Genomic DNA, 25,996 nt, shown 5'->3' on the forward strand with positions numbered 1-25,996 from the left:
CTACAGCGACGCCTCCCCGCTTGCCCCTTTTATGTAAGGTAGTCTCTCACTAGCTTTCCTAATTACTTGGCCAATAGTGTCCCATTCCACCCTTGCGGTAGCACTGTTTTCCCGGGTGGTTCTCCATGTTCCAATTTACACAGTAATCTTATCATGAACAATAAATAATCAATAGTAATATAAAGAATGATCATGTGTCAAATTTATCTAAACACTCAAAACCACATATAGCAATAGCAAGACTACCCAAAAGTTCAGTGGTGATCAAGGCATAAGGCAAAGCAGACTAGGGTGACATATTGGGTCCCATCAAATTAATCCTAAACATGCCAAAGTGATTATAGAGAACATTATTGGGTAAATAAAAGTGATCAAGGGCACAACTTGCCTTCTACGAGCTCCTGCTTAGTATTTTCCACCTGCTGGGCGCTGGGTCCTCGGTTGCTTGCTCGTCCACTCGCAACAATACAAAAAACATGATATAGGAGGAATTAACATCACACCAAACATCATAACAGAATGCATGACAATATTCTACGCATCACATCGAGATCACAGGTTCGAGAACCACTAAATTCGAAGTTCGGTTAAAGAATTATGATTTTCCGAAGTTTTAAGTGTTTGATAGAATAAATTAAGTGCATAATTTTAATCTATGTTTCATGATAAGACAGGGTTACCAGATGATAAACAATATTGTTATGAATTTAATGCAACTGAAATGGGTCAAAAAGGAATTAAAATGAATTAGTTATACATTAAACAAGTTTTTGGAATTATTTTTATACTAAAATTCATTTTCTATATTTTTATTCTATTTACCAGTTCTCTGGACCGCGCTCAACATTACTAGAAAGTACGAGGGCTAATTCATAAGTTCTCTAGACACAAATTAAATCCTTCTCTACCCTCGATGGACTGCGGGTTGAACTCTGCATACCCTAGGGTTTGTTTTGCAAAGTGGCACGGTGCACGGATCTCGGCCATCTGATCTAATCCAAGCGCCAGGATTAAATACACCATGAAGCGAACCGGTACACGACGTGGGCCCTTGGATCCAGATCCAACGGACCCCAACAGATCTGAACACCACCATCTAATCCGACCGAACGGTCCCGATCAATTAAGCGAAAAGGTATGCTCCTTCTAATCCTACCCATTGCCTGACAATCCAATGGCAGTGGCCTCATCTTCTCCACACGGGAGCAGTGGCCGAGCCATCTGCACAGACCACGGCGGCGCAAGCACCAGCGAGGACGCGCCCGATCTCCCAGCACCTAAACACCGAACATTAGTGTAAATTGTAATGCTCTAAGTATCGCGAATTCGTAGGAGCGAAACTCACTATGGATTACGCCGCGGAGGTTCCTGCCCACGCAGCGCGGCGGTGTAGCGCCTCCGGCGAGCCATTCTCCATGCTCCGGTCACCCCCGTAGCACAATTGGGCGATGAAGATTTGCGGCTTGGTCCACTGCTTCAGCCTGTCGCCTCGTTGGATCACTATGTCGATGGATGCCCACTTCCACGGACGCGCCCCACTCTCCCGTTTTACGATGACGGAGCGCTCGGCCCCTACCGCGGCTATAGCTGGTAGGGTTGAGAACTTGCGGGTAAGCAGAAGGAGGCAGGGAAATGTGGCTCATATAGTAACAAGTGTGGCCCCAAAGACAGTTCCATCTGTCCCATCCGCGCGAGGAATTCGGTGAAGATCTGTTTGGAGCTCAATGCGAATCAGCCACAAGGGAGGGCGACGACCGCGACACTGACCCCGCGGTCCCACCCGCAGTGCCAGCAGAGACGGTGCCGAGTTGCTGAGCAGAGGCGCGCGATATGGCCAGCTGGCAAGTGGGTCCAGCGCGTCGGTGAGGGAACCTGCCCTGTGGCGCGCGCGACGGCCGCTGACAGGAATGGCCCGCCTGTCGGCGCGGCGTGCAGCCCAGTTGGGCCAAGCTATTGAAAAGCGGTGGTGGGCCAAAATCAGGGTGTAGGCCCGGCCGAAGTTTTCATTTGTTTTTCCTATTTCATTTTGAATTTCTTTCTCCATTTTAAAATCTAGTCTTTGAATTTCAAATTTGTTTGTAAGTCTCATACCTAGATTAAATGCACATATAAAAGTACCAGCATGAATAGACATAATTATTTTTATATATTTCTCTATAGTATATCTTTCTTTCCTTCTCTTTTTTATTTCCATTTTCAAATATTAATTTTTCAAGCTTGTCTCGCTAATTAAATACAAATGCAAACATACAAGAACCTCAGCATGTAATGCATATTTAATTTATACATTTAACATAATTGTTAGTAGTCTACTTGATCCCATTATTTGAATATATAAAAGGGAGAAAACAAAACAAGTAATGACATAAACCTTTTTTAATTCCCAATACTTACATATTTTTATAAATCTAATTATTTGGGCATTACAGCTGGACAACTTGAGTGAGTGAATCATTCACGAGGGGGTGCTTTATTTATAGGACAAATATGCTTCTGAAAGAAGGTAACGTATTAGCATCCTGAACAAGGCGGATGGCTTCTACAAGAAGTGTCGTGGCTTACGGTGCAAGCTACTGTAGCTACAAACTGAATTTTCAGCCTCCTTAAAACTATGTGTCGTTTTACCAATAACAATTACACAAAAAATTATTTGGAGTGATAATTAATATTTACAATTTGAAAAAAAATCCGAAATTATATTTACACAAAAAAGGAAGTCTGTTATCACTAACTTTAGAGGACCGAATTTAGAGGACGTTGCTGGAGACTGAGAAGATATAGAGATCAGAATCCTTTAGAAGATAAAATTATGTAACGTTGCTCGAGACAGCCTAATAGCTACGCTACAAAAGTCAGTACTGGATATGTTCATAAGGTCCGTTTGAAGGTAGTCAACCAAATCTTTTTTGTGGCGTATCTACGTGCAGCCGTCAGTCGTACGGTCTCTGCAGTGGTACAATTTTTTAGGCTTCCAGTATCACGCAAAGAAGTTCTAGACTACATTGTTATATATAAAAAATACAGCACTGGTCGAAACTATAGGAATGACATATATGACATGGGAGTACTTACATCATTTAAAGGTGTTTAAGGAAGGAGGCTGTAATGCTAATCTTTTTAACCTAAAACAAGTACTATAGAGACTAAATGTAGTTGTTTTTATGTTACCCTAATGTTGTGATCTCTCTTTTTTAAGTGAATGACAAATGGTCTATTTTTTAAGGATGTCTGGTTGTCGCCTTGTCAGAGCTTTCAGATGCAGCTGTTCTGGTTGGAAGGGAGGCCTGAAAAGTCAAAACTCATTTTCTGTAAAACATTTCTTATGTTTAAAAAGTTATAACTAAAAGAACAGTGGCAAAGGACAACTTTCCGCTGATGCATAAACTTTAAAAAAAATACTAACATTATTCAGTCTTTGTAAATAAAAGGCTGTGTATAAATACACATCATGGATTTTTTAAATTTTCCTTGCACAGCAGTTAAAGTCTGACATCTGACATCGCTGCAGCATGACATATAGTTAATATAAAAGAAACACATGAAGCTAGGGTGCAAGGGGGTTTCTGGTTACAATGAATAATGTTTTTAGATCATTATCTATATTTTGTATCGACAGATAAGGTTTTAGGTCAAAGCAAGTGTTTTATTGCTGAAGAACACAATTAAAATAGCAACATTGACAGCTGACGTAACAGTACCGAACATTCGTATTTTTTGCGGAAATGTATTGCGCAGGTCCTTGTAAATGGTTGACATATCCAGAAAGCATATGAGTACTCATGCAATTAACTGAGATAATGGAAAGAGGAGTACGGAAGTACTCACTTGAACATGGAATTTGATGTATACTTGTATGATTGTACTGTCGAAGTTAATGCTCTGGATAACAGCCCACTGCACAGAAGCTCTTCCCATCTGAACAAACCACATAGATTATGAAGTGGTCGAGCAACCTGCAAGATCACAATTAAATGTATGCATTGTCATTTGCGTACAACATTTAATAAAATGCTGATGTATATATGTAAGGTAATCGGTATGACGATGTGCAATGCAGTCTAAAAATGTTGCAATAGTGTATACATCCACCAAGCAATGGAAAACTTTACGTACTAATATTATTCATTCATTGTAAATAAGAGGCTGTATGCAAACGCACGCTATGGAAAATTTTAATTTTCCGTGCACAGCAATTAAAGTTTCACATCTAACATCGCTGCAGCATCATATATAGCTGGTATAAAAAGAATACATGAAGGTGCCTTACACGGAGTAAAAAAATGTATAAACAGATCAAGCTAGATTTGATATACGAAGTAAAAAAATGGGTTGAAAATTTTAGTATGTACGCAAGAGGGTTTGTGTTTACGATGAATAAGATTTTTTGGGTCATTACCAATAATTTACATCTACAGATAAGATTTTAGTTCGAAGCAAGTGTTTTATTTCCGAAGGACAGATATGTCTCGAATCAAACACTTGTTTATCAGGACGACAATTAAAATAGCAACATTGACAGCTGCTGTAACAGTAGCATACATTCATTTTTTTTGTACGAAAGTAAAATATTGTCACTGAACTTGCCTGCAGAAGATTTGGACAGTGTACACTTAGAAGTTTGGAAATGGGTCAGCGCAGCTCGGTATAGTTCATTGACATAGCCAGAAAAAAAGTATATGTGTTAGCTATCTGTGTACATGGGCCTAGCCCACAGCCCACTAGGGGTCCTTATCACTGTAGCTGTTAGGGTTAGGGTTTGTACAGCAACATTCTATCCAATCCAACATGGTACCAGAGCTCTAGGTTCTCCCTCCCTCCAGCCGCCGCCGCCCCCACCCCTCCCCTCCAGCCGCAGCCGCCTCTCCATGGTCGGTCGGCCGCCGCCCCATCCCTTCTCCGGCGACCCTTTCCCTCCCCTTCCCCTTCCTCTCTCCTACAAGGCGGCACTCGCCGCGCCCCTGGCGGGTGTTCCCCCCCCCCCCGGCCGGCGCGCCGCCGGGACTCGCAGCCCCTCCGGCGAGCTTCTCCCCCGCGATTGGCGTGCCGCCGGGGCCCCTCCCTCCTCCGCGGCAGGAGCCCGGGCACCGCCACGTCCCTGGCGAACCTTCCCTCTGCGGCCAGCGAGCCCCCGGCAGTCGCCGCGCCCCCTGCGGCCCACTTCCCCACCACACCCGATGTCTCCGGCCATGCGTGTCCCTTCGCCGCTGCCGGTACGCCGCCGGGGCACGCCTTCGTGCTCACCGCTACGCTCCCCCCCCCCCCCCCACTGTCGAGCCACCTCCACCTGCGCCGACCCAATCCGCCACCCTCGCGGCCGCCCCTGGCCACGACAGGTCTCAGCTGGCTCCTGCGCTCTTCCTACCGGATGCCACCCTACTTCGCTCCCAACTGCTGGCGCCGGGCTTTCCACATGTCCCGCTCGACACGACTGGCGGGGCCCCCGTTCGTGGCTGCCCCCCGCCGACCACTGTGTACAGTCAGCCGTCCGCCATCATCTCCCTGCGCAGTCCTTCGGACGACGCTGCTGCCATTCTCGCTGCCACCCGGGCGGCCGTTACGGTTGCTCGCCAGCGGGCCTAGGACGCCGCCCGTGCTCTTGAGCAGGAGCAGGCGGTTGTCGACGCCATTGAGCGCCAGTACACCGAGACCTACCGCCGTCTCGCTGGCAAGGGTGTGTTGGATGGCTCCCCCACATCCGCTCGCCACAGCGCCGACACCTTCGAGCCCGCGCCCGCCCCGGCCTCAACCCTTCGCGCTTCTCTTCATGCTCAGGCGCCGGCCCTCACCAGCATCCGGGCAACCGTCACCGACGTCCTTGCGCCGGACTCCACTCAGTACCCTCGGTGGCGCGATCAGGTCTTGCAGACCCTTCGCCGGTACGCCCTCGCCGACCACGTCCTCTCAGCGGTCCCTGACCCGTTAGAGGTTAGAGGATTGGCTTCTGATGGACGAGGTGGTGCTCTCTTGGATTCATGGCACCCTCACGACCGAACTTTAGGACATCGTTCGCGTACCGAACGCCACTGCTCACCAGATCTGGGGTGCCCTTGAGGCTCAGTTCCTCGATCACCGCCAGACTCGGATTCTGTACCTCGAGACCGCCTTCCGTCAGCTTGCTCAGGGCGATCTCTCTGTGGACGAGTACTGCCGTCAGATGAAGACGATGGCGGACACTCTTCGCACCCTCGAGGCCCCCATCACCGACGAGTGCCTCGTGCTCAACCTCCTCCGCGGCTTGAGCCCTCGCTTCGATCGTGTGACACCCATCCTCACCCGCATGAAGCCTTTTCCCACCTTTGCGGAGACCAAGAACGATCTGCTTCTCGAGGAGCTTCGCCTCTCCGCCACTGCGACCGCCGCTCCCGCCACGACGCTCTACATTGCTCCTCGGGCTCCCCCCCCTCTGCCTCCGGGGGGATCCTCTTCACCGCACTCCGGTCTCCCGCCGTCTGGAGCTCTTCGACAGCCTACTGGCTAGGGGGGGGTCGTGGTCGTGGACGCGGCGACCGAGGCCATTCACCGGGTGGCTCCCAGTGGCCATCCTTCTACAACTCGTGGACTGGCACTATCCAAATGTGGCTCGGGCCGTCCGCGAGCACCTCGGCCCCTCGCCCCGCCACCCCTCAGGAGGTTTTCTTTGCCGCTCCACCTCCCGCGGCGCCCTCGGCACCTCCCCAGCCTCGGCAGGGGCTCCTTCCCCTCCCAGGGCCTCCTGCCCCACCCGTGTGGGGGCCCTGGACCAATGGGTGGGACACGCAGTCTCTCGCCAACTCCTTCTCCACAATAACGCTGGCCCCACCCACCTCAGTCTCTGACTGGGTGGCTGACTTCGGTGCCTCCTACCACACCACCCCGGACGCAGGTATTCTATCTTCCACCTCTCCCCCCACCCCTCCCTTCCGTCCTCCATTGTGGTTGGAAACGGCTCTGCCTTTCCCGTCACCTCAGTCGGTGACGCGGTCCTTCCCGATCCTTTCCGTTTATCCAACGTTCTTGTTGCTCCCCACATTATTCAAAATCTTCTTTCCGTCCGTCAGTTCACTACTGACAACTCTTGTTCCATGGAGTTTGACCCATTTGGTCTTTCTGTGAAGGATCTTGCCACCAAGACCCTTCTCGCTCGGTGTGACAGCCCCGGGCCGCTCTACACCGACCTCTGCTTGCAGCCGCCGCCTCTTCTGTGACTTGGCATCGTCGTCTCGGTCACCCCGGTCGTGATGTGATGTTCAAGCTCTCCAGCATCACCTCCGTTTCCGGTTGTAGGGGATCTTTTGAGCACCTCTGTCATGCTTATCAGTTAGGTCGCCATGTTAGGCTCCCATTCCCCATCTCCTCTTCTAGAGCAGCAGGCATTTTTTATCTGATACACTGTGATGTATGGACATCCCCTGTAATCAACATTTCTGGCTATAAGTATTATTTACTTATTCTTGATGACTTCTCGCATTATCTGTGGACTTTTCCTTCACGTCAGAAGTCCAACACTTTTCCCACCCTGTCTCACTTCTTCGCTTGGGTCTCCACTCAGTTTAGTCGCACCATCCGGAACATTGTGTGTGACAACGGGCGTGAGTTCTATAACAATGTGTTCCGTAAATTCTTCCTCTCTCGCGGCGTCCACCTCCGCATGTCCTGCCCCTACACGTCTCCTCAGAACGGCCGGGCTGAGCGTATGATTCGCACGACGAACGATGTTGTGTGCTCTCTCCTTTTCCAGGCTTCCCTTCCCGCTCCTTACTAGGCTGAGGCCCTCGGCACTACCACCTACCTCCTCAACGGTCTCCCCACCAAGGCGGTTGCCCACCCCACCCCTTATTTCGCTCACTTCGGCGTCCATCCCTCCTACGACCATCTTCGTGTCTTCGGGTGCGCTTGCTATCCCAATCTCGCTTCTACTGCTCCTCATAAGCTCGCCCCTCGCTCCACTCGTTGTGTCTTCCTCGGCTACTCTCCCGATCATAAGGGATATCGGTGTCTTGACCTCGCCTCCCACAGAGTCCTCATCTCTCGTCACGTCGTTTTCGACGAGTCGAACTTCCCTTTTTCCTCCACCCCCACTGCCTCTCTCACCGACCTCGACGTGCTCCTCGACCTCAACCTTGTGTCCCCCACAATCGTGCCTCCCTTCCCCACCGGTTCGTCCGCTTCACCGCCTCGCGTGGCCCTGCCTGCGCCGCCCGCCCCCGCACTGCCACGTGCGGCCTCGACGCCCTCTGCGCTGCCCTCCCCCGCACAGCCACGTGCGGCCTCGACGTTCCCGGAGTCGCCTCGCGCGACCCTGCCTTCGTCGCCCACTCCCGCACAGCCACGTGCGGCCTCGACGTTCCCTGAGTCACCTCACGCGGCCCTGTCTGCACCACCCTCCCCCGCACAGCCACGTGCGGCCTCGACGTCCCCTCCTCCCGCACAGCCCAATACGGCACCGACGCCTTCTGCTCCATCATTCCCCGCTCCGCCGTCTCGCTACACCAAGCCCATCCAGACATACCAGCGTCGTGGTCGACGCGGTACCCCGGCTCGTTCCCGCGCCGAGGTCCCGACCTATCACCCCGTCGTCGTCCACCGTGATCCTCGACACATCCACCCGATGGTCACCCGCCGCGCGGCTGGTGTCCTTCGGCCACTTGATCGCCTGATTCTCTCTACCACCTCTTCTTCAGCTCTTCCGCCGGTACCCACGACTGCCCGTGGTGCGCTTGCCGACCCACAGTGGCGACACGCCATGGAAGCAGAGTACGAGGCTCTCCAGGCTAACCACACCTGGGACCTGGTGCCTGCTCCCCCTGGTGCCAACGTGGTCACCGGGAAATGGATCTTCAAGCTGAAGTTGCACGCCGACGGGTCCCTGGAGCGGTACAAGGCCCGTTATGTGCTCTGGGGCTTCACCCAGCGCCCTGGGGTCGACTTCGACGAGACCTTCAGTCCGGTGGTCAAGCCTGCCACCATCCGGACTGTTCTGACTTTGGCACTGGCCCAGAACTGGCCGGTCCACCAACTCAACGTGACGAACGCCTTCCTCCACGGCACCCTGACGGAGACGGTCTACTGCATCCAGCCGGTTGGTTTGTCGACCCTACTCAACCCGACTTGGGCTGCAAGCTCAACAAGTCCCTCTACGGCCTCAAGCAGGCACCCCGGGCTTGGTACAGTCGCTTCGCCACCTTCCTGTGTTCACAGGGTTTCGTCGAGGCCAAGTCGGACACGTCCCTGTTCATCCTTCGTCACGGTTCGGATATAGCTTACCTCCTCTACGTCGACGACATCGTCCTCACCGCCTCCTCCCCCGAGCTTCTACGTCGCATCATCTCCTGCCTCCAGCGGGAGTTTGCGATGAAGGACCTCGGGACGCTCCACCACTTCCTAGGGGTCACCGTCGAGCGTCGTTCCCAGGGCCTGTTCCTCCACCAGCGGCAGTACACCGTCGACATCCTTGAACGTGCTGGCATGGTTGAATGCAACCCCTGCGCGACTCCGGTGGATACGCAGGGCAAACACTCCGCCACCGGCCCCCCGGTCGCCGATCCAACCGGCTACCGGAGTCTTGCCGGGGCCCTTCAGTACCTCCTCTTCGCCAGGCCCGACATCGCCTACGCCGTCCAACAGGTGTGCCTTCACATGCACGACCCTCGAGAGCCACATCTCATCGCGCTGAAGCGGATCCTGTGCTACTTGCGGGGAACTCTCAACTTCGGGCTCCTACGCCGGTCCTCCGCCACGGAACTTCGCGTCTACACCGATGCCGACTGGGCGGGTTGTCCCGACACGCGCCAGCGGCTGGGATGTGGCCGCCCCCAGGAGGGAGGGATGAGCCTAGTGCTAAAAATTGGGCCGGGCCGGGCCAGCCCAGCCCAAGCCTATCGTGCTTCGTGCCAAACGGGTTTGGGCCAGAAAAGCCCAAAAAACTTTTGGTCCGTGTCGTGCCAGCCCGAAGTGTAAAAACAGTGGCCCAGTCCGGCCCTAAACCACGTCGTGCCTTCGTTGGGCCGTGCCGGCCCAAGCCCGGCCCGTATATTTGACCACATAAAATCAAAATATTATAACCATATAAAGTTCATACCTTACTAAATTAAAGATATTAAACAATTTTAGCAACATTTAACCACATAAACTCCAAATATAACAACAATATAAAGTCGATATCTTACTAAATTAAAGAAATTAAACATATTGGGCTTAATTGGGTCGTGCCGGCCCAAGCCCAGCCCATCTATGTGGGCCGTGCCGGGGGCCTGACGGGCCGAAATTTGAGGCACGGCCCAGGCCCGCCTTCGGGTCGTGCTAGCCCGACCCATATTATTTCGTGTCGGACCGTGCTGTGGGCTCCTATTTTCGGGTCGTGCTCGTGCTGGCCCGAAAAGCCCAGCCCATATTCCCAGCACTAGATGAGCCTCCCGGGGGCGGCGACTAGAGGTAGGTGGAGTGGCGGGCTGGTAAAGTGGAAGGAAACCCTAATCTGATACCATGTAAGATTGTGTAATGCTTGATATAATATTGCATAGGGGTAGTTACATATATATAGACTCAGAACCCTACCCATAATGGGCAGCCAGCCTAACAGTGGTGCCGGCTCACACATACAGTCTAACACACGCGAAAGTTGGGCTCAGGGTGGGCAATTATCCCCATGGAGCCGGCTTCCAAACAGGACAAAGCAGTGGCCCGTGGGAGTTTAATGTGTGGGCTACCAGCACAGGGAAAACATCGGGTACCCAACAGGGATTTAGGCTGCCAAACCAGCCCTAATAGGTTATTAATGTTTTCTTCGTCCTGGTCATAGAGAGGGCATTTCTCTGGATGTTGTAAGCCTCGTTTAGCCAATTTGTCCGCTGTCCAACATCTATTGTGTTCCACAAGCCAGACAAAGAACAAGCATTTATTTGGAGCCCAAGACTTCCATATGCTCTCAGCCGGCTCAAAAGAAGTGGCACCATAGAACAGGACCTTATATGCTGACTTGGTTCAATACTGGCCGGAGGAAAAACGCCGAAGATGTCGATCAGGTTTGCTTGGCTGCAGCAAAACATTCTGAAGCCCTCAAAACAACTTAAAGTACTCCACCAGGACCCAGAAAGAGAGAGCACCTTGGAAATCCGCAATCCACTTGTTGTCTACCATAGCATCACAAACAAGACCCTTATTGAATTTTGTTTTGGGAACAAAGCAGCCACCGCAGGTGCTATGTCCATGATTCTTCTACCTTGCAGCCACTTGTCTTTCCAAAACAAGGTGTTGGCTCCATCTCCAGCCTCTGTAACGACCGCAGCCGAGAGAAGATTCTAAACTACTGAACAAGATTGCAGGGGGAAATCAGCCCAAGGCTTCCCAGGTTCCAGTTTCTGCAGCAAAAGCCATCTATTTCTGAGAGCCCAGTTCATGTTCTTGAGATCAAGCACACAAAGGCCCCCTAGTTCCTTAGGACAGGTCACCTTAGGCCAAGCTCTTTCGCTTCCTTTCCACCCCTCCAAAGAAAACCTTTACGGAGTTTGTCAATGGACTTGAATGCCCAAGCAGGCAAGTCTAGAGCCAAAGCTGTATAGATAAGTAGATAACCCGAGCTGTCATAACAAACTGCACATGTACTACCCGGCCAGCTTTGTTCAATAATTCCGCTTGCCAACCTGGAAGAGAGGATGCCACCTTATCGATAATATATTCGTAATAATGTGATTGATAACATAAGAAAAGATCAGCATCAAACTTTATACATACCTATTTTAAAATATTAAATTTATCCTAACAATTCAGGACTACCACTTTCATCCCTATTGAATAGAAATTGAGAATATGAGGATTTGGGAAGCGGAACCGTTGGAGTTAGCCTTACATAATCTTGTCCCTGGTATATATGTTTTCTTGTCAGTCATCACCAGCCTTGTCTGTCACGGGAAAGCCAAAGTAAATGTTTTCTACTAAAGATCCACTAGGACTGGTAGAAGAAGTTGAACTGTTGAGCCAAAGATGCCCTAGACCGATTGCATCATTCAGCAACTGTAGCAGGTTAACAAGAACAAAACACTAAGATAAGGTTATAAGCACACAGATTATAATAAACTAAGTAACTCAAAATCCTTTACAGCGGATATTTACCAGCAGCCACTATCCCATTCCCACCTGTGAATATTCACCCTATGTTTCGTTTCGTCCAAAGCAAAGCTCAACCAATCATAAATATGAACTATATCCTCCACCGAGAGGTACTCTTGGACAAAATACTGCTTCTATCAATAGACTAGGGCAACATCTGAAGCCAACACTCTGATCAGGAGAAATAATATTAGCATGATGATGAATTGATCTGGAGGAAAAATACCAATTTTTAGGGCTAGTTTGGAAACTCAAATCCCTTCCAGGATTGGAGAAATGAACTAATTTCCCCCTCAATCCCCTCCAATCCCGAAGGGGATTTGAGTTCCCAAACTAGCCCTTTTTACAGCAAGTAGCAAACACAGCATAATTGTATTGTAAAAGAAAACCAGCCAGTTCTCAGAAAAGGCTATATAATACTTCTATCATTCCAAATTATAAGACATTTTGGTTTTTTAGATACATTGTTTTTACAAAGTATCTAGACATAAGAGTGCATAGTAAAAGATATGTATCTAGAAAACCCAAAATGTCTTATAATTTGGAATGGAAGGAGTATCACCCAAAGTATCGCATGCAATTTATCACAAAGCTTCCAGAACCTTTAAATTCAGGATGCCACTAATTGCATATGGACAGTGTGATACAGTAACTGCCAACATTAATTTACTCTACAGGTAGTGTTGATATGTTGTTGTAGTTAAATATAATTACTTCAATCAAGTTAGCAGATAGCACATTCGATAAGACATCTCTTAAAGCAAAAGACATTGAATTCCTGAAAACATCGAGTCCAAGGAAAATCAGGTAATACTGATGGATATACTTACCGGTATACATACTACGTCACCTTGTGCATTGGTTAGTACTGGAAGTGTTCGTCTTGCAGCAGCTGGAATAGATCTAAGGATCTGAAGAGCTTTCTGTGCTGATTGTTGCAAGAATCTGGAGTGATGCAGGGCAGAATCCATCTTCATCTTGGTACAGGATGCTCTTGGATGACTACGGTTCTCTTCCACTGAAGGGGTGTTACAAACTTCAGCAAGGAACAACCAATCAGTATCAACCATGTGCCGGACTTCAAGACTTCCACCCAAATTCACAGTACAAAACTTGGACAGAGATTGTTTATTTTCAAGTGAACATATTTCATTGACATCTTCTGGAGCTTTCCATGTAATCAAGAATTTGCTCATAAAGTGACATGTTTCACCAGGACAGAGGCCTAAAACATTACAATCAGAAATTTTTGTTTCCTGCAGGTCCTGTTCTTCGTGTTTATGTTCTTTCACAATAAATTTATCATGCTCGTTTGTCCGTAAGTAATGGAGCTTTTCTAATGTAAAATCATCTATTATGTTGAAATCCTTCGCTTTGTTCAGAACATCTATGGAAGATTTGGAATACAGAAAAGGTATGTTCGAGTGGTTCTGTATAGACTGATTAGTTTGAAGATGTCCTTCAAGGACTATCAGATCAATATCCGGTACTGGAGGTGCCTGCTCTTCATAGGAACACTTGTAGGAAGTTTCAGCAGAAGATGACTCCATCCAGTCAACAGAACAACAAACAAGTACTTTTGTACCTTTAGACCTTGGGACAGCACAAAGATAACAACCAGCTACAGTAAGGGCAGCCTGCATGAGAATCAAGCACTGCTGAATGAACTCCTAAGCGACTGCATAATGACTAATCATGTATTCATGTAAGCATAGATGTTTAATATTTCATATCATGAACCAGCATATAGAGCCACAAATGTATGTACTACTAATTTGATCATTTCAGGAGTTTTCAAGACAACACTGAATTCGTCAAGTATAGCAAACCTTGCAGGGAATGCTACGAATGTAATCAAGTAGCAGTTCAGCAGATCTACCACGAAGTGGCCTGTGCCTTTGTGAAACAAACTGCAGAAGACAAAAAAATGAAGAATTATTATAAAAATCTGCTACTACCAACAAATAAAATATCCAATGTCAGTTATACATACCTGCAAGATATATGCTAAATATTGTGAAAGACTAAGGTCGTCAACATTTAACGGATCAAGGTTTTCCAGGTCTATAATAGCATATCCATACTGCAAGACAGAAAACATATTTAAGAGAAGCCAGCCTAGAAAAACAATAATATATTCACAATTCACCTAAGACTAGAAAACTCCATATCTAAGTAGAGAGCAACGGTGGACCTCCGATATTGACACCGACTGCTTTGCAATTGTATTGCAAGCACAATCAACACATGCCCGTGTCAATCGGCATGCGCTTATCAGTTTATGAACTCCTGAGAGAAAGGTACCTGATGTAAACAAGAGTTTATCAGAACAATGTATGTTCATGCACTCAAGATTAACTGCACACATACTCCCTCCAGAACAGAAGATGGGCAGTTTGAGATGTTACAGTGGAACTTTTTAAAAAATCAAATATCAACTATAAAATACTTCGGCAAAAAAATGTTGATGTGACAATATATAAAAAAATATCCTGGAAACTACTTTCATATCTTTTTCAAATATCTTGCACTTCATAAATAAACTATAATTGAAACTAGTAAACTAACGGTCAACCCATTGTGATGAGCAAGACCTTAGTGATGCACAAGACCTTTTCCCCTACAAAGTTGTGGACTTTCCTTGTAAGTATTTGGGATTACCCCTTTCTATTAAGAAGCTGCCCAGAAGTGTTTTTCTAGATCTCATTGACAAGGTGGATGATAAGCTACCTGGTTGGAAAGCTGCTTTAATCAACCCAGCTGGGAGGGCAACTTTGGTTAAATTTGTGCTTACGGCAGTCCCTATCTACCATCTTATAGCACTTCAGTGCCCCAAATGGGTTGTCAAGGCAATAGATAAAGTCTGGAGAGGATTCCTTTGGAAAGGAAGAACTGATATCAAAGGAGGTCATTGTGCTGTTGGTTGGGCTAAGGTTTGCAAACCAGTGAACCAAGGAGGTCTGGGTCTGCACAACTTGGATGTTCTTGGGTGGGCTCTAAACCTGAGGTGGCTCTGGCTTAAAAAAACACAACCGGACAGACCCTGGGCAGAATTTGACATCCAAATTCATCCAAATGCAGCAGCCCTTTTTTCTGCTTGTGTGTGTTACTATGTTGGTGACGGTGCTTCAACTCTATTCTGGACAGATCGCTGGCTTCAGGGGCAATCGATTAAGAAGATTGCTCCATCTCTGATTCGTCGTATCCCCAAAAGAATCCAGTTTATCAGAACAGTCCAAGAAGCTTTGATCAATAGCAGATGGGTGAATGATATCAGGGGTAGTCTGCCGGAACAAGTTCTACTTGAGTACTTCAATATTTGGGATTTGATTTAGGGGGTTCAGCTTCATCCAGAGGTTCCTGACAGGCACAGATGGCTACCTACATCCTCAAGGGAATACTCTGCCAAATCTGCAAATAACCGGTTTCTAGTTCGATCAACTTTGTTTGAGCCAGCTGAAAGGATATGGAAAAGTTGGGCTCCTCCGTGATGTGTGTGTCATTTCATTAAGAAGAAAAAAATACCACATACATCAAAGAGAGAAAAAAACGACCGAAAACAGCCAAGACCACAAGACATGTACCCATATAGCCAGGGACTGAGCAACTAAAAGCTGTGACACCTAGACCACTTGAATACAAAAACCACAGAGGGATAGGCCATCAAGGCCTACACATTCCTAGCTCGTGCCCAGACCAGGAAGTCTTGCAGTTTGGACTTTGGAGGCTCTAGCCTCTAGCCCACCTCCAGAGCCGACATTCCTCAACAATCCTTGTGATCAAAGTGAGTGTGTTAGGCTCTGAATACTCAGACACAAGAATTCATATGCTTCCATATCTCCCAGGCTGTTAAAATGATAAGAGAATTCAGCCCTTGCCTCCTTTCTTTTGGTACTAACTTGACCACCTTCCTCTACCACTTTTCTCGAACGCGCAGGAGAGTTACGCATCATTATATTAAGAAGAAATAAGAAGGTCCAAAATGGACCCAGATACAAGAATTCCCTCCTAATGAGGTCTAAACCAAAGAAAGAGGAAAATATCCATGAACAATTACAACACTACAACAAGCAACTAAGGGACACGAGGGGTGGCTGCAAGAAAGGAGAGACCCTTAGCTCCAGCCATTTCCCACAATTGTTGTTCCTCTCTTGCCTGACGAAGAGCAGTGGAAATACTAGGAGATAATCCATCAAAGATGATTCTATTCTGGTGATTCCAAAGAATCCAGGCTCCCAAGGCAATAAGAGAATTGAGACCCCTCGTAGCCAGATCCCCAGAACTTTTGTCAACCTTCTCCCACCATCCCATAAAATAATTTGTACCAGGAATAGGAGCAAGGCTATGCAACCTAAATTGGTGCAGCATCAGGATCTCTCGCGAAAACACAGGAAACCAAAATGTGATCCAAAGTTTCAAAATCCGAATCACATAAAGGACCTCTCTTTGGGTGGTCCAGCCCTCTTCTAGCCAGCCTATCAGCTGTCCAGCACCTATTTAGAGCTGTGAGCCAAAGGAAGAAGTGGCATTTGGGAGAGGCCCAAGTTTTCCAAACTCTTTCATAGACCAAAGTGAACAGACCCGGTGAACAGCCCTTCATATGCAGCCTTTGCCGAATAAGCCCCATTAGCAGCAATACTAAATATATGTTTATCCTCTACATCGGGCTGCACTCAAAATCTAAAATCAGATTCAAAAGATGAAGATAATCCACTAAAACCCCCACAAATAGAGTTCCTGTGATATCTGAAATCCATCTCCTATTTGTTAACGCCTCTTGGACCGTTCTTCTGTTAGTGATTCTTCTCGGATGACTTCAAATAATCTAGGCACTAGATCTGCAATTTTCTGCCCATGAACCCATTTATCAGTTCAAAACAACGTGTTTGTCCCATTACCAACTTTTGATATCAACACCACCAAGAAGAAAGCCCTTGCTTTGTCTCGCACTTGGATGGGTAAACTGCAGCAGGGTCTGTTAGGCTCAGTCTTTTGGAGCCATAGCCACCGCATGCGCAGGGCCCAACTGAGCTCTTTAAGACTAGAAATGCCAAGACCACCCAGCTGGAGAGGTCTACAACTCTGCCCCAAGCAACCAAACAGTGCCCTCCTCTGACCTCCTTGCACCCCCTCCATAGAAAACTGTTTTCTAAGTTTGTCGATAGCCTTGATAGCCCAAGGGGGATATTTACCGCCATAGCGAGATAAATAAGCATTCCAGTAAGCATATATTGAACTTGCACCCTTCTACCAGCCCTTGTCATCAAATCTGATTTTCATCCTGGGAGTTGATCAGCAATTCTATCCACAATAGGCTGCAACTGATCCTTGGTGAGATTTTTGAGAGACAACGGCAGTCCCAGCCCAGGTATCGGCAAGGAAAAGTTGAGATGTTACATGGGAGGAGGCCTTGAACCACTTCCAAATTCTCCACCACTAGGGAAGGAAGTTTCAGCAATATGAATCTGGGCATAATGGGGCAACTGTAGCTTGTATGAAACTGTCCCTATCTTCTGCAGGACCTTGTAAGGACCAAAATATTTAGGTCCCAGTTTGGAGTGGGCTGTTGTGGTGACCCCCACAACAGTTCATTGTTGTAACCGAAGACATACCCAATCCCCAATGCTGAATGCCACCTCCCGGTGACGCTTGTCTTGATAGCTTTTCATTGTAACCTGAGTTGGAATGAGGCGATCTTTTATCTCAGCAAGAAATTCATTCCTGCCCCGAAGCTGTTTGCCAATAGCCGCTACACGCGAGTCCCCTAGCTGGTAGGAAACCATGGGGGAAGGGGGGCTGCCGTAGACTTTGAAGGGAGACCATTTGATAGGATGAATTGTAGCAAAACTCTGCCCATGGGAGCCATTTCAGTCATGATTTTGGCCGATCACCAGCAAGATAGCGAAGGTACATGGTGATAATCCGGTTGACCACTTTCAATTGGCCATCAGATTGTGGGTGGAATGCGGAGCTCATCTGCAGTTTGACTCCAACCATGCTAAACAATTCAGTCCAGAACAAGCTTGTAAATACGGTGTCACAATCACTCACAATAGAGCATGGGAGGCCATGGAGTTTGACAATCTCATCAAAGAAAGTTTTTGCCACCGATGCTGCTAAGGGTGACCCAAAGCAGTGAAGTGGTTGTACTTGGAGAACCGATCTACCATCGTGAGCACCACTGATTTGTCACCGACCTTTGGAAACCCTTCTATGAAATCCATCAAGATATCAGCCCACACCATAGATGGAATCAGCAGGGGCTAGAGCAGGCCGGCAAGATGAACATGTTCAGTCTTGTTGCCTTGGCAAGTGGCACAGCTGCGCACAATCTCTCGTACACAACGAAGGGCCTGAGGACTGTAAACGACGAAGGGCCTGAGGACTGTAAAAGACGAAGGGCCTGAGGACTGTAAAAAGAGGTACACCAACGGTGAACTGTCTTCTACACTCCTTCATGGCCAGACTCATGGGCCTGGGAAAGGAACACCGGCCATAAAGAAGGTGTCAGGAATGAAAACCTTGCCATTGAACAGTAGCATGCCATCAGTTTCAATCCATCCTGGACGGGCAGTTCCAGCGGCCAACTGGGTGCACCGTCATCAAACCAAACACATTGAGATTGACTTTCACTTCACTTTGAGAGCAAGTGGCAGTTGGTGATCTTCGTGTACTTCATGTCCCAACTTCGTCTCAGTATGCAGACATATTCACCAAAGGACTACCATCTTCAGTCTGCACTGAATTTAAGTCCAGTCTGAATGTGCGGAGTGGCTGACTATAAGACTGCGGGGGCATGTTAGATTGGGCTGATCAGGTTGCCATATGTGTTAGACTGGGCTGATCAGGCCTGTCATATGTGCCTCGGCATTTATGGTAGTCAATCATAGATTAGGCAAGGATCTTCATAGATTGGGTGCTTTCTATAAATCTTACCTTACCTATATATTGTACACCCCTTGTACCTCTATAATCAATCTACTATTCCCCCAAGTCATATTTCCTTTCAATGTGTATTAGTGCCAAAATCACATCTCATATATTCAGTTTAAGTTCTATTGAATCTCAAACCTTTGGACAACATAAAAGGACTATAAAATTAAAGCAAGCATGGCAGTTTTAAGTACAGCTTGACCTTCGGTGGATAATTTTCTTAAAGACGCCCGAATTCGGTTTCTAGCATACTTCATACTAGTATTCGTTGGATCTTCCACCCAGGGTTGATTACTACCTTGACATATCTGTGACAAAAGATTGACAAATTAGGTACTGCAATATGAAAAGATGATTCCTAAACTGATTGACAGTAAGAAACAGTGGCAATACACTTCAATCTGTCCATAATAAATTTCTTATCCAGAAAGGGGGATTAAATCAACATAAAGATCATTTTTGTTCCGATTGAGAGATTTTGAAGTTGTAAGAATGCACTTAAATAAAGAGAAGATGTCTAGCCAATCTCAATAATTGGAAGGTCTGAGAAAATGTCTGCCAAAAAAGAAAATTACTTATACTTCTGTTAACTAGGCACCCATTAATAAGTCCATATATACAGTGAAGACTTAACTCACCTTATACATGTCATCTTTTGAAAACTCAAGCATAGGCCGCACAAGAAGTATGCCATAACGTCGAAATCTCTCCCCATCATATTTTACATTAGATGCAAACAACTGAGACACAAAAGCTGTACCAGCAAGCCCTAAAACCCCACTTTGGCGAGATAGTCTGAGAACAAAGAGCTCTGCCTGCATTTACATGACTGGGCTCATTCAGACAAATACAAACATTAAAAGGATGACTGTATGTAAATATCATGGAAACAAAATCAGCATATTCACAAATCCTCAATTTGATGCTTCAATGGATACTGTTACAACTGCAGCATAAAATTAAAAATTCTATTCAATCTTAAATCTATATATCCGTTCACTCAATCAGATATCCATTTGTTTTGCCCGAAAATATATGGGCAGAAAAAGACGTGGTAGTATGTAACCACACAGTAATACCCTATCTAGTTCCAGTTCCTCACATAACAGATTCGAAAAGTAATGCGCAACAGAGCATGTGCCACCAAGTAGGGATTCATCAACTGACCAACAAAAGGAAACTCTCATCAACTGGCCTTTTTTTCCTAGAGACCTAGACATTGTGTATAACAGTACAAGAGGTAATTCCAGATTTCGTAAATTATCTGGAGTATTTTCATTTAATATCAAGTTATTTACTACTGAGAACTAAGTCTTATTTGTTAAGCTACAATTATAGAATTGGGATAACATCTCCATCAACATCAAAAGAACATGAAGAATTAAACCAGCTTTCACAAACCTGGTCATCAGAATGGTGTGCAATAAGCAAGATTCCTATCTGTTGCTTTATACAAATGTCCAATAGTTTTTGGTACCTGAATTTATTAACACATGAAGATTTATCAAGCTGAATAAATTGACACAATAAATTGCCAGTGCATAGGTTGGGTAACAGGGTAAGTAACGCAATTATTTCACAAAGGCTTCGAGATTCATTTAAATTTTATCATGTTATGCAAAATTGAGCATTGTGGTCTTTTTATAATACCTACCTCTTGGATCCAACAGTTCTTGGCATTGGTTGAAATCGTCTATGCATTTATAGATTGCAAGGCTATAGGAAATGTTCTACTCCCTACTCCAAATTATAGTTCATTTTAGTTGTCCTAAATCAAACTTCCCAAACTTTGAACAAGTTCTTAGAAGAAGAACATTAATATCTATTACTCCAACAACAACAACAACAACAACAAAGCCTTTTAGTCCCAAGCAAGTTGGGGTAGACTAGAGTTGAAACCCAAAGAAGCCACGAATCAAGGTTCAAGCATGTGGATAATTGTTTTCACTTCACTAATAGGCTAAATCTTTAGGTATATTCCATCCTTAATATATTATCTATTATTCCCTTTATTCTAAATTAGAAGATGTTTTTTGGTTTTTTAGATACATTACTTTTACTATGTATACAGATATAGTGTATATCGAAGTGCATAGCAAAACCTATGTATATGGAAAACCACGCCTTATAATTTGGAATGGAGAGAGTACATCCTTTTATTGAGTTGCATGCACCGACTAAACCCAAAGCTTAATACGAAGAGGTGGACAATTCACTTATACTCCAACACTACCACTCACGTGGAGGCTCCCTCAGGCTTCAAACGTGGAATAGGAGCGAGCAACTAGTATTTGAACTTGAGACCTCTGGTGTTGATACTATATCGAATTACATGCACCAACCAGCTTAATCCAAAAGCATAAGTTGATGGGAAGAAGTAGCCGCAATTCACTTATACTACACTTCTAGTTAAAATATTAAATGCATTATCATGACACAATTCAAGGATAATTTAAGGGAAGGGGACTGAATTAATATTGCAGAGTTTGATAAATTTTTCTATAACTTTATCAAAATCAGAGAAGTTTGACTTAGGACAAAGTTAAAGTGAACTATAATTTGGAACAGAGGGAGTATAAAATGTGTAGTGTATACAAGAACAGTATCAGTAGTAGACACGGTCTGTTACAATTTAGCAAAGTAACTTTAATTTAGTGATTGTTGGCAAACTTATGGGTATAACTCTTTCCTAGCACAATGCTCCATGTGTCACAAAAATTATTATAGCTGATTAATGGAATTTTAATGTAGAAAAATCTGATTATGGACCAATGTAAGCTTGTTATCTAGGCCTTCTTGCTTCTGTTCTTTAGCCCAGCCCTACTTCTCGTGAGTACAGGAAGTGCTGGGTTCTGAGTACCAAAGAGGAATAAGTAGTAGCAGCTCTCATTCTACAGTGGCAGCGGTGCAATGGCAATGCCTGAGTCGGTCGGGCGTGCACCACGCAGCAGTGGTTGCGAGCACACAGATTGAGGATATAATGACAGGATTGAAGCTACAGCGTGTAGTACAGAGCTGACTCAGTTCTTTGTCACCTTTTTCACATGGCTGATATCCTCTATAACCATCAGTATTAAACTAACCTCAGAAAAATCTCCGTTATTTTCCTTTTTCCTACCGTCCTGTGAGTGCACTGCAGAGCTCCTACAGTTATTGGATTGAAAGGTGCCAAGGTGGTGTTAGTGACTGGTACAACGCCCAGGCTCGCCTGCACGCGCTGGTGCGGTGCAGTGAGCTGATTATAAGGTGCCAAGGTAGCATTGGTGACTGGTACGACGCCAGGCGCACCAGCATGTGCTGACACAGTGCGGTGATGCTCTGTATCTCCATCTTCCATGCCAGCAGGAACGAGGGCGCATAGGAACTCCTGGGACAGTGGCTGGTGAAACCGTGCCTTGCCTCAATCATCAATTTGTTTCTGCACATCACACTGAGTATTGGTCTTTCATTCTATTGATTTGGATAGCTTGTTTGTCATAAACACCCACTCAACGTTACTAGGATTAACCATGTGCTTTAAGCCTTGTTGTGGATTAATGACATATATACTTTTGTGTGAGGACTCGGTGATCATTTGTGTTTTGACCAAAGACTCTTGTCCTTTTAATTCTTCAGAAAGCATTTTATTGCTGTTGAGTAACATCTTTGTGAGGCCTTGTTCTGAAACTTAGCAGCAGTCTATGTTTTACAGTGTCTTCAAGTTCCTTGAGTAATGGCTTTATGTAGAGAATTTTGCGGCAGTGAATTTATGGGGTAGATCTTGAGATCTAAAGTTGAAGGTAAAGGCACGAGAGACACAAAGATTTAAATAGGTTCAGGCTCTCGATGCGAGATACGTCCTGTATGGGATGTTGTTGTATTCTCTGACAAGATGAGATCTGATGCCCTCAGGGGCTCTCATGTCCCTCCTTTTATAGCTCAAGGAGGGACAACAATTACATGATGAATACCGAGTTGGTTGCCTAGTCCATGATGGTATCAAATTGGTTACCTAGTTGTACATGAATCTAACTCTATGATTACAAGTGTGTCTTCTTTATCCACTAGGATCTTCGCCTTATCCATTAGGATCTTTGCTTTATCTGTTAGGATCTTTGCCTTAGCAGTTAGGATCTTGATCATACCTCCTATTGGATAAGATCTATCATGTTTGTGCTTCTAGAATCCTCCTGGTGGTAGACCTCCTACTGATCATGACGGTCGAGTCCATGGGCTCTCGATCGAGCCCATGGGCCTATTCATACATGCCTTTTCATTGAGCTTGATCTGGGTACCCCTAGTATATATTATTGATAGTAGCCTCCGAGTTTTATTTGGCTGAGTCATTAACTCAGAAAGATGAGACTCTTCTCCTGAATCTTCTTGAATGTCATGGATTATCTGTGTCTGATGTGTTCTGTCTTTTGGCCGAGTCCCCAACTCTGTCATGTAGCCCCCAAGTTTGTAGACTCGGCACATTGTTTAGGACTCGATCACTTTGCCAAACTGGCGCTTCAGAATCTGCAACTATGTGTCACCTCTGATTTTTTAGCTGCTTTATAAAAGGAAATAGTTCGTAGTGCTTTAGTTTCCAAGAGCCATTAGCTGTTGTAGACTCTTTTGTGGGCTGGCGCTATGTCAGGCGCCCAAGTCATTAGGTCGGCTCTTGGCTAGATAGCAGTCGGTTGTTAGAGAAATTTAAGGAGGCTTATCCTCCCTGGGGCTTATCCACTCAATTATCCCATAAGTTGTTAGGCCCCGAAGTTATAAGGGTGTCTTAGATTGTAATAGGGTTTTCATCAAGAAAAGTTGTACCTACGTGGTGCGGATGCTTGATCACCGTGGCGAACCCCACGCCCTCTGGTGATCCTGCTTTCCAGCCGCCACGCTGTGTGCCCTACTCCCTTCGCTCCGCCACTCAATCCACGCTGCTCGTGCACCCTTCGTGGTGTACTCCTCGCCCGGTGAGAACTAGCCGAGTTCCCATCAATTTGGTATCAGATTCCACAGCTGTATCGACATTCATGTTCGGCAGCGATGAAGACCCTAGGAAGATGACGGATTCCAAGAAGTTGGATCACATTCTGGGACAATTGGCCACCATGAACAACCGTCTGGACACCCATGTGCAGCGGCTGGCCCTCTTAGAACAAGACCCCATCCATCCGACGGGATCGCCACAAGGGCCACCTCCGATAGCAGCGACCCCGTTGTTGGGCCTTGTCCTCGAGAGTCACACGGGCGCGGGGCACACCAACTCTGGTGCCTCTGACGCCGACCACGGAGGAGGACGCCGGGGAGGACGGCACGGTGGCCAGCAGGATCGCTATGAAGAGGTGGACCACCTCGACCAAATTTCTCCTTCCCCCACTACGACGGAGAATCGAACCCCTTACCCTAGATCAACAAGTGTGACACATATTTTCGTGGCATGGGCGTTCACCAGGATGAGAGGGTATGGCAGGCTTCACTGCACTTGGAAGGTGCGGCGGCAGAATGGTTTTATGCTTTGGAGCGCGACCTCAGCGGTGTCCTCACCTGGGGGCAGTTCATATAATTCCTGCAAATGCGCTTCGGGCCACCGCTCCGCTTCAATGGAATGGCAGATTTGAAAGAGCTGAAGTGCACCGGCACTGTTGAAGATTATACATGCAATACTTGACTCTCCTTTGCCGCTGTGACAACATGACTCATCGTCAGCAGACCAATATGTATAAAGCTAGTTTAGGAGAGCCACTCCGCACTGATGTGGAGTTGGAGTAGCCGGAGACACTACAGCGAGCCATGCACCTGGCCAGGGTATATGAAAGACGCCTGCTACTCAAGACCAGCCCTACCAGATCAGCATCTCAAGCACCGGCAGCAGCATCCAAAGCAGCAGCAAGCCAGCAACAACATCAAACCGACCACGTCTCCGGCGCCTATCCCCAGATGAGATTGCAGCCAAGCGCGCCAGTGACGAATGCTACCATTGCAAGAAGTATTCACCGAATCACAAATGTTCAGGTCGTGCGGTGCTTTTGCTCAAACTGGAAGGAAGAAGATGCTACCACAAAGGTTGTGTCACCAGAAGACCTTGGTATCTCTCTTCAGGCCATGATTGGAATCGGCACCACACTCTCAGGCTTCAGGTCATAATCAATGCCTCAAACTTGACCGAAGGTCCAGCTTAGAGAAAAAGCAGGCACTATGGAGCTCGTCCAGGAGCTCGTCGACCACTAGGATCGAGAACTTGTCCTTCGCTGTTTTGGCGTTGAGAGCGCGATAGTCGATGCAGAAGCACCAAGAGCGGTCCGCCTTCCGGACTAGCAAGACCGGAGCGGAGAACGGTGACATGCTCGGCCGAATGATCCCTTGGGCAAGCATGATTGCACACTGGCGCTCAAGCTCGTCCTTCTGCAGCTGTGGGTAGCGGTAGGGACGCACCGCCACCGATAGGTGGATCCGGTGATCGTATGGACGCACCGGGGGCAGCCCTGTTGGCTCGTCGAAGAGGGCGCCCTGCTGTTGTAGCAGGACGTCCAGCATGGGCTGCTCGCAGCCGCAGAGAGGGCAGTCGTGTCTAGAGTGCGCACGCCTTGCCACTGGACATGCGCGCCCCTGTGCCGAAGGACACCGTCAGGGCCTCGAGGTCCCACAAGATGGAGCCCAAAGTGCGCAGGAAGTCGACGTCGAGGATGAAGTCGAAACCGCCCAAGTCGATGCCCACACATGTAACGGAGAAAGAAGCACCCTCAATGACGATGGGGACGTGGCGCGCGACGCATGCGCACTAGAGTCGGTCGTCGTTGGCCACTGTCACCCGGAGCTGAGCGCCTCCTGAGGGCGTCATGCCCAAACGCCGCATCGTGTCGCCACGGAGGAAGTTATACGTGGAGCCAGTGTCAAGTAGGGTGAGGAAGCGCTCCCCTTTGATCAGCACCGGAACCACCATGGAGTTGGTTGTGCGAATGCCGGCAAGAGAATAGAGGGAAACCACCAGCGCGTTCGCCGTCGCGTC

The 25,996-nt window shown here is 47.1% G+C and overlaps 1 protein-coding gene across 13 annotated transcripts in view; it reads right to left on the bottom strand.

The window, feature by feature from the left end:
* Nucleotides 1-2,776: 2,776 nt before the first annotated feature.
* The window catches only part of LOC103628494 (tRNA(Ile)-lysidine synthase), a 28,001-nt gene continuing 4,781 nt past the window's right edge, over nucleotides 2,777-25,996 (bottom strand). Inside the window, exons 4-16 of one of the 13 annotated variants that reach the window (XR_004849565.1) lie at nucleotides 20,419-20,494; nucleotides 19,656-19,832; nucleotides 19,220-19,325; nucleotides 14,279-14,388; nucleotides 14,078-14,167; nucleotides 13,914-13,994; nucleotides 12,915-13,721; nucleotides 12,088-12,255; nucleotides 11,825-11,988; nucleotides 11,082-11,618; nucleotides 10,942-11,010; nucleotides 3,826-3,953; nucleotides 3,028-3,284 (exon numbers count right to left, since the gene is read on the bottom strand). Coding sequence is in view for 2 of the 13 variants with exons in the window: in XM_020538473.3 (XP_020394062.1) it covers nucleotides 3,212-3,284; nucleotides 3,826-3,953; nucleotides 12,915-13,721; nucleotides 13,914-13,994; nucleotides 14,078-14,167; nucleotides 14,279-14,388; nucleotides 19,220-19,325; nucleotides 19,656-19,832; nucleotides 20,419-20,494 (1,648 nt within the window). In the remaining 11 variants the exon portion in view is untranslated. Of the gene's footprint in view, nucleotides 3,285-3,825; nucleotides 3,954-10,941; nucleotides 11,619-11,709; nucleotides 11,989-12,087; nucleotides 12,296-12,914; nucleotides 13,722-13,913; nucleotides 13,995-14,077; nucleotides 14,168-14,278; nucleotides 14,389-19,219; nucleotides 19,326-19,655; nucleotides 19,833-20,418; nucleotides 20,495-25,996 lie in introns of those variants that run through there. The other 12 variants (XR_004849566.1, XR_004849563.1, XR_004849564.1 and 9 more) reach the window with 12 other exon arrangements.

The sequence above is a fragment of the Zea mays genome, chromosome 5, assembly GCF_902167145.1.
Source record: "Zea mays cultivar B73 chromosome 5, Zm-B73-REFERENCE-NAM-5.0, whole genome shotgun sequence".
Classification (NCBI taxonomy): domain Eukaryota; kingdom Viridiplantae; phylum Streptophyta; class Magnoliopsida; order Poales; family Poaceae; genus Zea; species Zea mays.